General features: G+C 43.5%; 2 protein-coding genes and 1 long non-coding RNA gene across 12 annotated transcripts; 2 read left to right on the top strand and 1 right to left on the bottom strand.

Annotated features, from left to right (window-relative positions):
- Nucleotides 1-565: 565 nt before the first annotated feature.
- LOC112278020 (E3 ubiquitin-protein ligase RHF2A) lies at nt 566-4,050 on the top strand. 4 transcript variants are annotated; one of them, XM_090248125.1, is made up of 8 exons: nt 566-638; nt 880-1,165; nt 1,469-1,515; nt 1,891-1,953; nt 2,070-2,178; nt 2,597-2,868; nt 3,153-3,239; nt 3,529-4,050. In XM_090248125.1, the coding sequence occupies exons 2-8, from the start codon at nt 1,064-1,066 to the stop codon at nt 3,878-3,880; spliced, it is 1,032 nt and encodes a 343-aa protein (XP_090104251.1). In that variant the 5' UTR covers nt 566-638; nt 880-1,063; the 3' UTR covers nt 3,881-4,050. The 4 variants fall into 4 exon arrangements, with proteins under 4 accessions (XP_090104251.1, XP_090104250.1, XP_024366776.1 ...); XM_090248124.1 differs by having other exon boundaries at nt 2,561-2,868; XM_024511008.3 differs by having other exon boundaries at nt 566-675.
- Nucleotides 4,051-4,511: 461 nt separating this feature from the next.
- On the top strand, nt 4,512-12,134 carry LOC112278018 (transcription factor ABORTED MICROSPORES). Of its 7 annotated transcripts, XM_073531723.2 has the most exons (14): nt 4,512-5,291; nt 5,445-6,108; nt 6,321-6,410; nt 7,742-7,861; nt 8,341-8,529; nt 8,695-8,764; nt 9,000-9,071; nt 9,819-10,062; nt 10,211-10,270; nt 10,433-10,489; nt 10,636-10,820; nt 10,930-11,202; nt 11,334-11,504; nt 11,610-12,134. In XM_073531723.2, exons 4-14 carry the CDS (start codon nt 7,761-7,763, stop codon nt 11,784-11,786), a joined length of 1,599 nt encoding a protein of 532 aa, XP_073387824.1. In that variant the 5' UTR covers nt 4,512-5,291; nt 5,445-6,108; nt 6,321-6,410; nt 7,742-7,760; the 3' UTR covers nt 11,787-12,134. The 7 variants fall into 7 exon arrangements, with proteins under 7 accessions (XP_073387824.1, XP_024366769.1, XP_073387823.1 ...); XM_024511001.3 differs by lacking the exon at nt 6,321-6,410 and having other exon boundaries at nt 5,445-5,813; XM_073531722.2 differs by lacking the exon at nt 6,321-6,410.
- On the bottom strand, nt 9,426-10,436 carry LOC149986199 (uncharacterized). Its single transcript, XR_016501231.1, has 2 exons — nt 10,264-10,436; nt 9,426-10,085 (listed from the first exon to the last, which is right to left on the bottom strand). It is a non-coding gene; the product is annotated as an uncharacterized LOC149986199 (long non-coding RNA).
- Nucleotides 12,135-12,145: the final 11 nt, after the last annotated feature.

Raw genomic sequence — 12,145 nt, 5'->3', positions numbered from 1 at the left:
CATCACTATACACTTTACTAAAGGACACTCCCCCTCAAGTAGCAACTATTTGAATGCATTGTGCATGAAGCTTACCTGAGACAGGCTTATTAGGACACCCAATTAGAAGGCTAATTTATCTCAGTTTATCCTATTAATTGAAACCTCCCTGATGTGTTTTATATAATATATATTATTAAATATTCTAAAGGGAGGGCTCCACCGCTACATAAGATGTATCCAACTCCAAGCCCCATCAATACACACACACTAATCACTAACACACCACACTATTATTGTTACCACCAACACTATCATTCCTGCTATTATTATAACACCACCAAGTGGACCCATTTACAGATGGACCACCCTACCAGACATATTCCAACCTTATCACCAACCCCACCTCCTGCCCGGTAGGACACGCCACGGCATTCATTCATCCATCCAAGCGACACATCAGCATCTTCGAATCGGAATCGAAATTTATTCATCCATGCGGACGTCGTCTCGCTCTCGCTCTCACTTCCCGTCTGCGCTGTGGATTTAGTGTTTTTTGGTTGCGAGGGCTTTCGTTGCAGTTCTGAGGCTCTCGTTTCGAAGCTGGGCTTCTGCGATGCGAAGGAAATTCAAGGCTGTAGTCGTTACTGTCTATGGTGGTAATTGTCTTCAGTCGTGAGACTTTGTCGCATAGCGGTGAGACTTTGTCGCATAGCGCAGCTTATCGTGTTGCTTCTGGCGGAGCGGGGCTATTTCTTCTGATTTTTCTAATATATATATATATATATATAAGCAGATACATTTCAGGGAGTTGTGTTGGCGTGGTTGTGCTGGCGATGCCGCCACTGTGGACTGGTGGCCATGCGCGTCGCAGGTTGTTGAGTGTGTTGGCGGATGCAGGTTACGAAGATTTTTGAGAAGGGAGATGATGTAGATCGTGCGGATTGCGCGCGGGAGGCATGTGATTAGGTTTTGGTGTTTGCGTGCGTGCGTGTGGAGAGACGTGCCAGGGCGTGGTTTAAAGAAGCGCTGCTTATAGGGATATTAGTTGCTGGTGGTGGTGTGCGTAAGGCTGAAGGTTCAAATGTCATCTGCGGCCGAATTTGTAGAGGGCGGTGCTCAGGATCCATGCGACGAAGCTTGTAGCATCTGCCTTGAGTCCTTTGGTGAAGATGACCCTGCTACTGTAAGCGGCCAATCGTCAATATTAAGCCCTTTTGAATTTTGAATTTTTGGTATTCTGGATTTGACCTCGCTGAATTCGGATGTGAAGGACTTTGGTTAGGATATTAGTGGCATGCATTTGTGCTTCGCGGTCGGGGATCTTATTTACAGACATATTTTTTTTGACGAACTTGAATTCATAGTTCGGCGTTTAAAAGACGCCCGTTCTTGTCCTGTCGATACTCGGTTTTTGTCCTGTGATATACTCTAAACTCGACTGAACTCATTGTGTAATTAATTGGCCTCTGTGTTTGGATTGTCGCAGGCTACTAGTTGCTCGCACGATTACCATCTGCAATGTATTATTGAATGGTAAGGGGTGTGGTTTCGTAGATATCCCTGCATTTCCAGTTTTATCGATTTTTTCCACGGATTCCAGAACTTGTATTGTCGAGTTTTGGAGTTTGATTCTGGTTTCTGCATTGGGAATGGCCATTGTTGTGGGTACAAATTTTACATTTATGTCAGCACCTTATCGCGGTTCTGGGTCTTAAGAACTCGACAACGTTGCTTTAGAATATTTGTTTAATCATCCCAAGGCTGATCATGTTGCGTGTTTGCGTATTTGTAACGTCTCAAGTCTGTTCATGACTGACTGACTGTCGCAAGTTTGTGAGATGAAATTGGATTGCTGATGCACCTGTCAATCTTCTACATTTTGACTCTACCGTTCTGTGGGTTTTGCAGGTCACAACGAAGCAAGGAGTGTCCAATGTGCTGGCAGCCACTCAGCCTGAAGGACCCGGAGAGGTATTTCTTTTATGATTATTAACCGCACGGCGTTTGCAACTGTTTTTTGCTTTACTTGCGGCGGAGGGAAGCTGTCGATCCTTTGTTATTTATACCAGTGACTACGTTTGTTGCAGTCAAGATTTGCTGAATGCGATAGGGCAGGAGCGGGCATTGCGTCGTCGTAAGTTACAGGCTGCTCAAATTTTTCATCAATCTGCGGTTGAAGATTATGAGTTCGATCGAGTAAGTCTTTTGCACTCTATCATCAAAAGCTGAAGTAGTCAAAGCCATCTTTAGAAGGAATCTTTACTTATTTGATGAACCAGAATATGTAAGCATGTCACACCTAACGTACTATTTTCTTAAGGATTATGAATGTATCCGCATGGACAGTTCTAGTGTGTATTTTTGTCATCAGTATCCAGACGGTGTTTAAGTATGACCTCGACAATACCTTCACTCATATTTCATTAATTAACTACCTGAGTATTTTCACCGCTCGTTTTCATCAAGCTCTCATCTTTGATAGGCTTTGTGGCATCCCTCATCAACGATGTTTGCCTCTCAGCTTCATGTTGAGGGGGTGCCCCGTTTTTCTTTAATTTATCTTCACATGTTAATGCAGTTTGCATCCTATGGGGCCGAGGATTTCATTATGCAGCATTTGGCGTCCGGGGCTATGGGACGAGCTCATCACACAAGCCGGAGGGAACAAATTCGTTTTCGGCCTACTACCTCTGCTCAGGGTCATCCACATTTTGTCCTCGTGTCCGGTGCACCTGCAGGTGCACCATCTTCCCCTGCATCCAGTTCTCCGGCTGCATCTCTTCCGCAGTCTAGTAATAGCGAGGCATCACTTGCAACTGTCTTCGGATTTCCTCATTACCCTGCTCCCAATAGAGACCACAGCTCAGCCAATTCTTCAACTATTAGGTAGGCTTGGTTTTGCAGGTCCATCATTGCTGGTGAACTGTGAATATTGCAGGATTGTCGCTTGTTTTGTATCTCGCCAATTTTGTAATCAAATATATAAAGCGGAGGATATTAGTATTCTGCACTTTTATTGTTGAAAGTACACATCAAACTTTTATTTCTGGTACGTTGGAAATCTGCTCGAAGGTCTGGAAGCTGGTTGTTGATCTCTGATTGATAAATCCTTCTGACCTGACTTATGCTGATCTGAAATTACTTACGTACCCTTTTGTCTCTACAATCAGATCGCAGAATCTCGAGTTAGAGGAGCATGGAACAGCTTCAGAGACTCTCGATACCTTCAAGTCTCGTGTGGTTGCAGCATCTTCTAGGTATAATTCTCGTAGAACATGGAAGTGTTGATTGTCTGAAGTGGAAATACGCTATTATTGTTATGATTCACTATTATTAACACGATTGTTTGGAAGTCCTTGTGTTTTAGATCAATTGTCAATTTTGTTAGATAACAAATTCTTCCCAGCCTGTATTGTATTTGTAGCTAGGCTACTATAACACCATGCTTTTTGCATGTTTTTATTGCTGATTCTTCTAAAACCTATTGTAACCTCACAAATTGTCGGTGTTCACACCGAAGGTTTCTGATGTGCCTGTGTATGACAGATACAAGGAATCTTTGACCAAGAGCACTAAAGGGTTTCGTGAAAGGTTACGAATACGTGGTGGAATCATGCAAGATCTTGGTGCACGAGCACGAGACATGAGTGCTGGAGTAGCACGAGCCTTAGAACGGAGGTCTGTAGAGCCAGGAACATATCGGCCTTATGGGTCCAACTCTCTTCATGGGCAACTTTCAGAGAACCCTCATCATCCACATGACCATGCTTCTGATCGCCGTGCTGCTGGTTCGGTCTCAGCAGGGTCACCGACAAGCAACCCTTCTGTTCCCCCTAACTCGCACTTCACTAAAACCCCTGAACTACGTATTGGGGCGGAAAATCAGGTTCAAAACTAGTCAGTAGGAGCAGGTCACTTTGGAACAAGGGCAAATGCTGGCATCTGTGGCTACTCCGACGACGAAGTAAGGTGTGTAGTAGGGCATGGTGCACGCAGCTGCAAAGTAAATTGTACAGAGTTGGGATACTTCATAGATCTACAAGAAAATAAATGATTTAAGTGCGGTCACATATGTTGCCTTGAGGGAGTTCTGGAATGTGTGATTTTGAACTGCGCATCATTGATTGTATTTGTCAATACCATCCTGTAAAGACCAACAATTCGTAATGTATGGATTTTGAAAGATTTGCCTAAATATATCAACTTTCTGCTGGCACACTGAAATACTGGGATACCTCATTCTATGTACTTGAGGGCAGCTTGACTGCACAGTTTTGATAAGTAAGCTTTACATCTATGTATAGACACATTTGTTGCACCTTTTCGGCCACGTGTTGCACCTCTTCGCAACCCTGTCGAGTTGCCACCTGGGAGGACCTCTTTTGCAATTTCCAACTCTTGTTGAGATGGATAACCTTGTCAGGCATCTAGGACTGGTGGAGTTACATCACATATAACATTGTTTATAGACTATTTTTGAGTGGGACAGACCATGTTGGTGACCATATCTTTTATGATTTCCACCAAAATTAGCGAGTTGGACTTCTACTTCTCGCTTGTGCAATGACCTCGGAAGTTTTATAGAATATTGTTCAAAATTGAACAACCTGGTGTGAATATTAACCCCAGCCAGTTCGTTGAAGATAACCTAATGTTGAATTCGTAATGTTAGATTCAAGCGCATGGGTTTTGTTGGTTCGACACGCTCGATGTTAGCTTCGTAGCGATAATTTTCATGCCACCTATGCTTTGCCTCCAAAGGTCAGAAGGTGATGTTGCTCCGCAAGTGGAAGAGGGTCCTTCGTCCTCAAAGACAAAAGCGCGACACAGCCATAACCAAGAGGTCCGTGTTGTCCAAGTAACACGTCCAGTATGCCGCCAAACTAAGTCCTTTCTTCTACTCTTATTGGCCTTTACATCGCATGCCGAGCGTGTACTCAAAAGAGGAAACATCCTTACCATTAAAATTACTATGTTTTGTACTCACATGGGTTTTTATTAATACAAGCTGCAACCTGTAACTTCGAGGTCATGGAGGTTGGAACATGCAATCTCATGATGGAAGTATTTCTTCAGCTCATCAGTTGCTTGCAAAGCTTGCTATCATCAGATCTCATGCTGGCTAACTGACCTGCAATCCTGGCCTCTTCATTGCCGTTTCAAAGCTCCACTATTAATTAGTTTTTAGTTCATTTGTGAGACCAGACACAACACAAAACTTGTACCCGTGGGGCATTAGCCTCACTTTCCAGGGCTGATTGACTGCCTGACTGCCGTGAATCTACCCAACGAATTTCAACTCAACACAGGTGTGTTACAGAACACATTATCTATTCCATCGTGTACAAACATATTCATACTCACAATACTAACTGAGACATACCCATAAATGAGGATTGTTATTGCGGATTAAAAACTGGAGATACAGATCAAACTGTGAGACGTCTTGTTGCTATGACCAGAATCCGATCAGTGTTGCAAGCAGAATTGGAGAGGACGGCAGGTCAAGATCTTAGCCTAAGGCGCGTCTGCAGTAAATAGAGCGGCTAAATTTCATCGCAAAACCTGGCAAACGAAGAAGACGATTTATAAAAGAAAAAAAAACGATATATGTGCAGAGGTTGTGAACTAGTGGTGGTGGTGGTGGAGGTTGTGATATTTTTGGTGCAGCGAGCTCAGGAGTTGGGCGGGGGTGGGGGGTCGGAGAGATGAAGGTGAAGGTAAAGGTGGGAGTGATGAGGTGGTCCAGGAGCTTTGAGACATCGTTGTCACGATGAGTGGGAAGGTGGTGGTCCAGGCGTCTCGCTCACGAGAGTACATTCGCATAGTTGGTACACTACTCCATCAACCCTCATTCACCCACGGGCTTCCTTCTTGCTCTGTACATGCTCGATTGCAACCCCTGCTCGGCCCTGCTCCTCTCCTTCTCCTCCTCTTCTCAACCCCCCTTTTACTGCGTCATTGCGGGAGTCAAACAGGGCCCGTGCCAAGTGTGTGATGACCATGAGGGTGTTGACGTATCGATCTTCGATTTGATGCAGCAGTAGCATCATATTTGACCTTGCCAGGAGATTGTCATGGTGGAGTTAGCGGTGGGGAGGTGCTACAGTTGCCTTCTTATTTCAGGTTTGGTTGCAGCACCAAAGCACTGGTTGAGATGGACCTCTGGGCGCCGGGACGTCGAGAGGGGGGGGGGTGTGTGCAGCCCAGGAATTTCGTCATCATGATGTGATGGCGTTGTTTGTATGTTAGAAGATGGAAAAGGATGGTTTCAAAGCAAGTGATGCCGTATTCCTAGTTTGCTTTTGGGTGAAGAAGAAGTCTGACTTGTGTGACAGGTACCAGTAACTGCTTCACGCAGATTGGTCAGCGAGAGGAATATAGGATTCTCATAAACTCGGGTGCAGATCTGGTGTTTGCTGGTTCCGGTATGTATGATGTGGCTATGGTGATAGAGAAAGACTCATAAAGTTGTGTTGGGAATCAGCTGTATGTGAGTTCTTTCATTTTCGATGGACTTGTGAGGTTTTTTGGCGGTGCTCCGAGGTGGAGAAGCGAGACAGCCTTCCTGTTGCTTAGTGGTCATGTTTTCTGAGTTTGAGGTTAGGAGATCACGGCTCGCAGTTCTCAGTCTTTCAACGAAGTTGATTGTAAGGGAGGTCATGATGTTGAATTCCAATTTCTACTTGTGGTCAAAATTATATGTGTTTTATATAGGTATGTGCCGAACTCTCCTATAGCTATCACATCGATGGACTATAGCAACAATTCCATCCTCAAAAGGATTTGAGATAGTATGAGACTGGAAAATTGCACTCTGTGAAAGGCTTATTGAAGAATTAAGATCGATTCATGTTGCATCCAGTCTGATGTTTTTAGCAACTGAGACGTTTGCTAGAAAGCGTTCCTTCAGAGTGGAAACTAACGGTGACAGGAATTTGCTTTTGTGACGAATATCGTGCAGTTCAAAACTACTGAGTAGCGGAAGTTCATATCGGGTCCTGAAGCCAAGTGAACCCGTAGATTTCAAGATATCAAATCCTCTGGAACATTTCGTGAGTAGATCTTTGTGCAGCTTCGTCCAGAAAGTTCCCTAATTCCCTCAATGTCGACACTGCAAGTGTGGTTGATAAGAGTCATGAAGTCATAATCATGGATCCTAGAAAACCCAAATAAATGTTTCGAAGTATGACGCCATGACAGGCGAAGTGCGTCACAAACTTTTGAACAGAAATACCAGTCTGTCACTCTCATGAGTGTGTACTTGTACGCTAAAATAAAGTGGAGTTGTAGGATTTCAGGGTTTCTTGTGATGAGGGGTCGATGGTCACGACAACAACCATGTGAGGCACCGCACATGTAGACTGTCCTGAATGTGATCATGATTCGTCTCTTATCCTCGCCATTTCACACAAGGTTGGTGAAGCAAGCATGTTATAAGCATGTTATAAGCTTATCTCCGAACGATTCATGATGATGGATATGCTTTTCTGTATTGTTTCTGTTCATGTGGAACACTAGTGCCAGCATAGTGGTTTTTGGTCAGGTATGGATCTCAATTGCGGGTCATTGGCAGAGCCAATTGTGGGCAATGTTAGATTATGATGTCTGAAGTAGATTCGTGTAACTTTCTGTGAGGCATTCGACTAAGAGCTGTGAGTATACAAATCGATGACGATGATCGATCAGTATCCATTAAAAATTGTTCCAAGTTGCCGTGCTGAAATTTTAAGCTATGTGATCCTGTGATTTGATGCAGGGAATTACGTTAGGTAATCATGAGCAAACCAGCAGGGGGAGTGCAAGAACATCTTCGGTCAATTGTTGGACCCAAAGGGTGGGACTATGCTGTCTTTTGGCAACTCCATGACGAGACACGGTAACGATTGGCCATTGACAAAGTCACCATCTTCTTAGTTGTGAGACACTGGGATCCGTTCAATAATGTACTAACTCATGAAACAACTCATGAAAGTTTCTCTAAATTTTCTGGTAGCTCCGTGTGTAATGAGTCTGAATCGATATTTTCTCTTGCGAGTGGATCAAGCTTTAGACAAACCACAAGATCAAGGGTCAATGGTCATAAATTCCAGACTGGTGGACAAACAAAATTCATCGAAATTTTTAGGGTTCTTACATGAACTGCACTCACGGCTTTCTTATCCACAACTTAGTAAATCAATCTTCTAGCAGTTGGACTAAGGTGTAAAAGTGATAGTACTCCAGAAGCTGAAGTCACTGGTATTTGTTATTTTCTTAGTATGTAAGTAGTTCGCAAGAAGTATATAAGGATAAATCTGGGAAGTATTTAAATTCGAAATGTCGAATTGACCCTTCCTATTGGTGTGTGGGTTGTAGTTCTCTTGATTGGACTGGGTGTTGTTGTAGCGGTGCCGAAGCTGCAGGCAACGACGTCTTGGTGGCATCTTCTAGTAGTCGTTTTCTTGAGTCCTCAACAGGCTGCCCAGATGTGAAGGGTTTTCACCCTGATACACACATCTGCTCGCTACTTGCAAGCATGCCATCTTCGGTGTCGTTAGACTCAGGGTATGTCCTGAAATTTCATATCTGATACTTCCCAATTCAATTAGAATTATCCATACTTACAGGTGTTTAACTATTGGTAGGTGCTACATGTACAATGTCATTACTTCATCATTTAGGAAGCCGTAATTGTATCCTTAAAAAGGTAATTAATGATGGTGGAAGCAGGATTCAAGGAAGGATTTTTCTTGGAGGCCAACCCAAGTGGGTACACATGGATCCATCCATGGAGGGACAGGTTATTTTAACTCACTCAAGCTAAGTTGGTAGCCTTCTTCTCATCTTGTCTAGCAATTGGGTGAAAGCGTATGATTGCTTACCTTAGGCCTATTTCATTTCATCTATTGTGGCATTCAGCTTAATCGACTGTGTAATTGACTGTCCTGGAAGCAGACCACTTGTTTCGTCTTTACCGTTGTTAGAGAACTTGGATTTCTTTGTTAGACATTCTAAGATTTCTGAGTTTGGTGCAGGACATGGCAGTACAAACCAAAGTTTGCATACCTGTCCAAAGTGGTCTTGTGGAGCTAGGGGTTGCGAATCATGTACATGTCCAACTTCCTCTCTAATAAATCATTTCCATGAATTTTCGTCTTTTCAATCTAAACCTTATGTAGAGTGAATAAACTTAAAATCAATTGAAAGGAAGATTTATCAATTGAATTGCTACCACTTGGAGAATAACTTACTTTCAGCTTGATGACTAAGATCAATTGAACCTTGGTGGGACCAATTGATTCGTTCTCGGTCGTTTGGTTTTCCTGAACTCCCCTTAGTTCGGATTGACTTAATGTTTCGATGTTTTCTTTTTGAGTTGAGTATACGAGCAAATTATATGCACAAGTATGAGGTTCAAATGTTCGGAATAAACACAAATGATTTATAAACCAGATTATAACTTTGAGCTTCAAAAACCCCCCTTTTGTTTAACTTCACCTTAGAAGGAACATTCATTTCGTTAAAAAATCACTAAAGAGAATTATCGTTGCTTTACCAAACTCAAGTTTTTAATTACCTAATATTGGACTATGCATGATTGTAGCTGTCTGTCTTACCAACAAATTTCAAAGTTCTCTTGTTTAAAATGTCAATGTTTTTTAGCAACAGTATCTATAAAGATGTGATCCAAAAACTATGACATGGTACAATCTTCTTCTTCCAAATATCAGACACTAAACTCTTCATGTACACCTGACTTAGTAGTAAGTCTGACAGAACTTAGAACCCTATCCTTGAGGGGTTCATTATGTGCTGATTGATTGCATGACATGGGGAGATGGTCATGTCTTTAGGTGACTGAAAACGCAGCCTTGGTGCAATACGTAAGGGGTAGTTGTGGAGAACCGTGGCAATCAAAGCAAGGGAGCAGTAGCAACACTGCCCTTGATGCAGCTTCAGGTGGACATGGAATGATGGACCAGCAGGCAGTGAAGATGTACTACTCACGCCATTTTCCTACCAACTTGGAGAACTCCTGGCCAAGCTCACACCCATGGGAACAAGAAGACCCCATGTTGGAGTCCCAGCTCCTTGGGGGTACATTTCCATAGAATTTTCTCCTGCCATGACGAATTTCATTTAGATGTCTCACGTACATGTAGTTGAATTCACAAGTCAATAACTATGTGGAATTCAAGAGGCAGTAACACTGATGGTTGCCAACTTTTTGCTTGCCACTCTGCAGGTATGGACCAAGAATTGATTCAATTACTAGGGACAAATGTGCACTTTCCTCACCATGCAGGTTAATTTTGGAATTGATCTCTACATCGCCTGTTCTGATTCCTAGCAGTGGTTATTACTGTTCCATTGTTCATTATCATACGCTTTAGTCTGTTGCAAGTGGTTTCAGATAAGAGGCTTGTCACCCTGATAGATTTTGATTGTTATTGTGCAAGTACTACAGGGCCAATGGCAGACTCGTCCCCACGAGGAAGTGGGTTGTCGAAAGATGACGGGGAAGGTCAGCACCCAAGACACCAACTATGCCACGTAACAAGTTTTGTGTGCAAGATGTTGGTTTGCGTTTAGATTCTGTCAATTCTGTGCTTTGCAGGTTTGTACGTAAATGATGCATTTTTGTGATGATCGAATTCTGGGCTTCACTAGTGAAGCAGGAGATTCGTGGGGATTCCTCCGATTGCAGCGATCCCATGGAAGACGACGAAGAGAAGGGCGGTCCTAGATCTGCTCGCCGCCACTTGTCGAAGAATTTGGTCGCCGAGCGTAAGCGCCGGAAGAAGCTTAACGAACGCCTCTACTCGCTGCGGGCTCTCGTCCCAAAAATCACCAAGGTGATGAGCCCACCCGTTTGTCTAGATGTCAGCTTAATGATCCTCAACTACTTCAAATTTAGATTTCAAATTGCTTGGTTGAATTTTTTGGGATATCACGATGTTGCAGATGGACCGCGCGTCCATCTTGGGAGATGCCATAGAGTATGTGAAGGAGCTGCAACAACAGGTGAAGGAGTTGCAAGAAGAGCTTCTGGACAGCAAAGAAAATGACATGGGCACTGCTGGGTTAGGATTTGAAGAGGCAGCAGTAGCTGCTGAAGAGGCAAACCTTGGAGGCGCCATTGACATCGGGCGATGTTCTGGGAAGGTCGACTCCCAGGCTGTCACGATTGAGGTCATTGACAGGAAAGGTGACCATGAGCTCACACAGCCCATGCAGGTTAGCGATTCACTTGTCCTCCTCGATTTCGCTGACTTTTCAGAATAACATCAAAGTTTTACTTGGGATGGACTGATTCCAGCAAATGAAGGTGTATTTCATGATTAGATTGTCTGTTGATGGTGATTCAGGTGGAGGTGAGCAAGATGGATGGGCGTTTGTTCAGCCTCCGAATCTTTTGTGAGAAACGACCTGGAGTGTTCGTGAAGTTGATGCAGGCGCTGGATGTCCTTGGTCTCAGCGTTGTCCACGCTAACATCACCACATTCCGTGGCTTAGTCCTCAATGTTTTCAATGCCGAGGTAATTCACATACACCAAAATTTCAATTCGAAAAAGTTTAGCCATTTATACATTCCAAGAGTGATTGATTTCACCCTCTAACCTCTGTTTAATGTGCTTATGCAGGTTAGAGACAAGGAGCTTGTCGGTGTGGAGCAAATGCGCGACACGTTGTTTGAGATGGCTTCGCAATCCAATCACCGGTCACTAGCGCTCGCTGCTACAGATCCCCCAGCCAGTTTGCAACCATCCTCCATGAGCGGAGACAGACTAGAGACGATAACCGAAGGATCATTCCCATAGCCATAAATCTATTTCATATCTGCGCCACAGGGGCAAGCTGCACTAAACCCTACAATAGGCTGAACCGTAAATTTCACATGATTGGCCTATCAACACTTGAAGCCAGCAACGAGAGCAATAATGGGTGCATGATAAATTACCCTCTCATCACTCAGCTACAAGGACCCAAATCTTCTGATATTAATTTTCCTCTTCTATTGAAACGTCCACCTTACTACCCTACATTTGGAGTTCAGATTCAATACTCACATGTAAGCAAGGGTTCTTCCAGAAGGTAAGCCTAATGTTAGAAACTATATAGGTGAAAAAAAACATTGCAAGCATGAAATGAACAAGTTTTCACAAAGATACGAGCGTTG

Source organism: Physcomitrium patens, chromosome 26 (genome assembly GCF_059467195.1).
Source record: "Physcomitrium patens ecotype Gransden chromosome 26, ASM5946719v1, whole genome shotgun sequence".
NCBI lineage: Eukaryota > Viridiplantae > Streptophyta > Bryopsida > Funariales > Funariaceae > Physcomitrium > Physcomitrium patens.
This window is presented reverse-complemented; position numbering and strand designations above follow the sequence as displayed.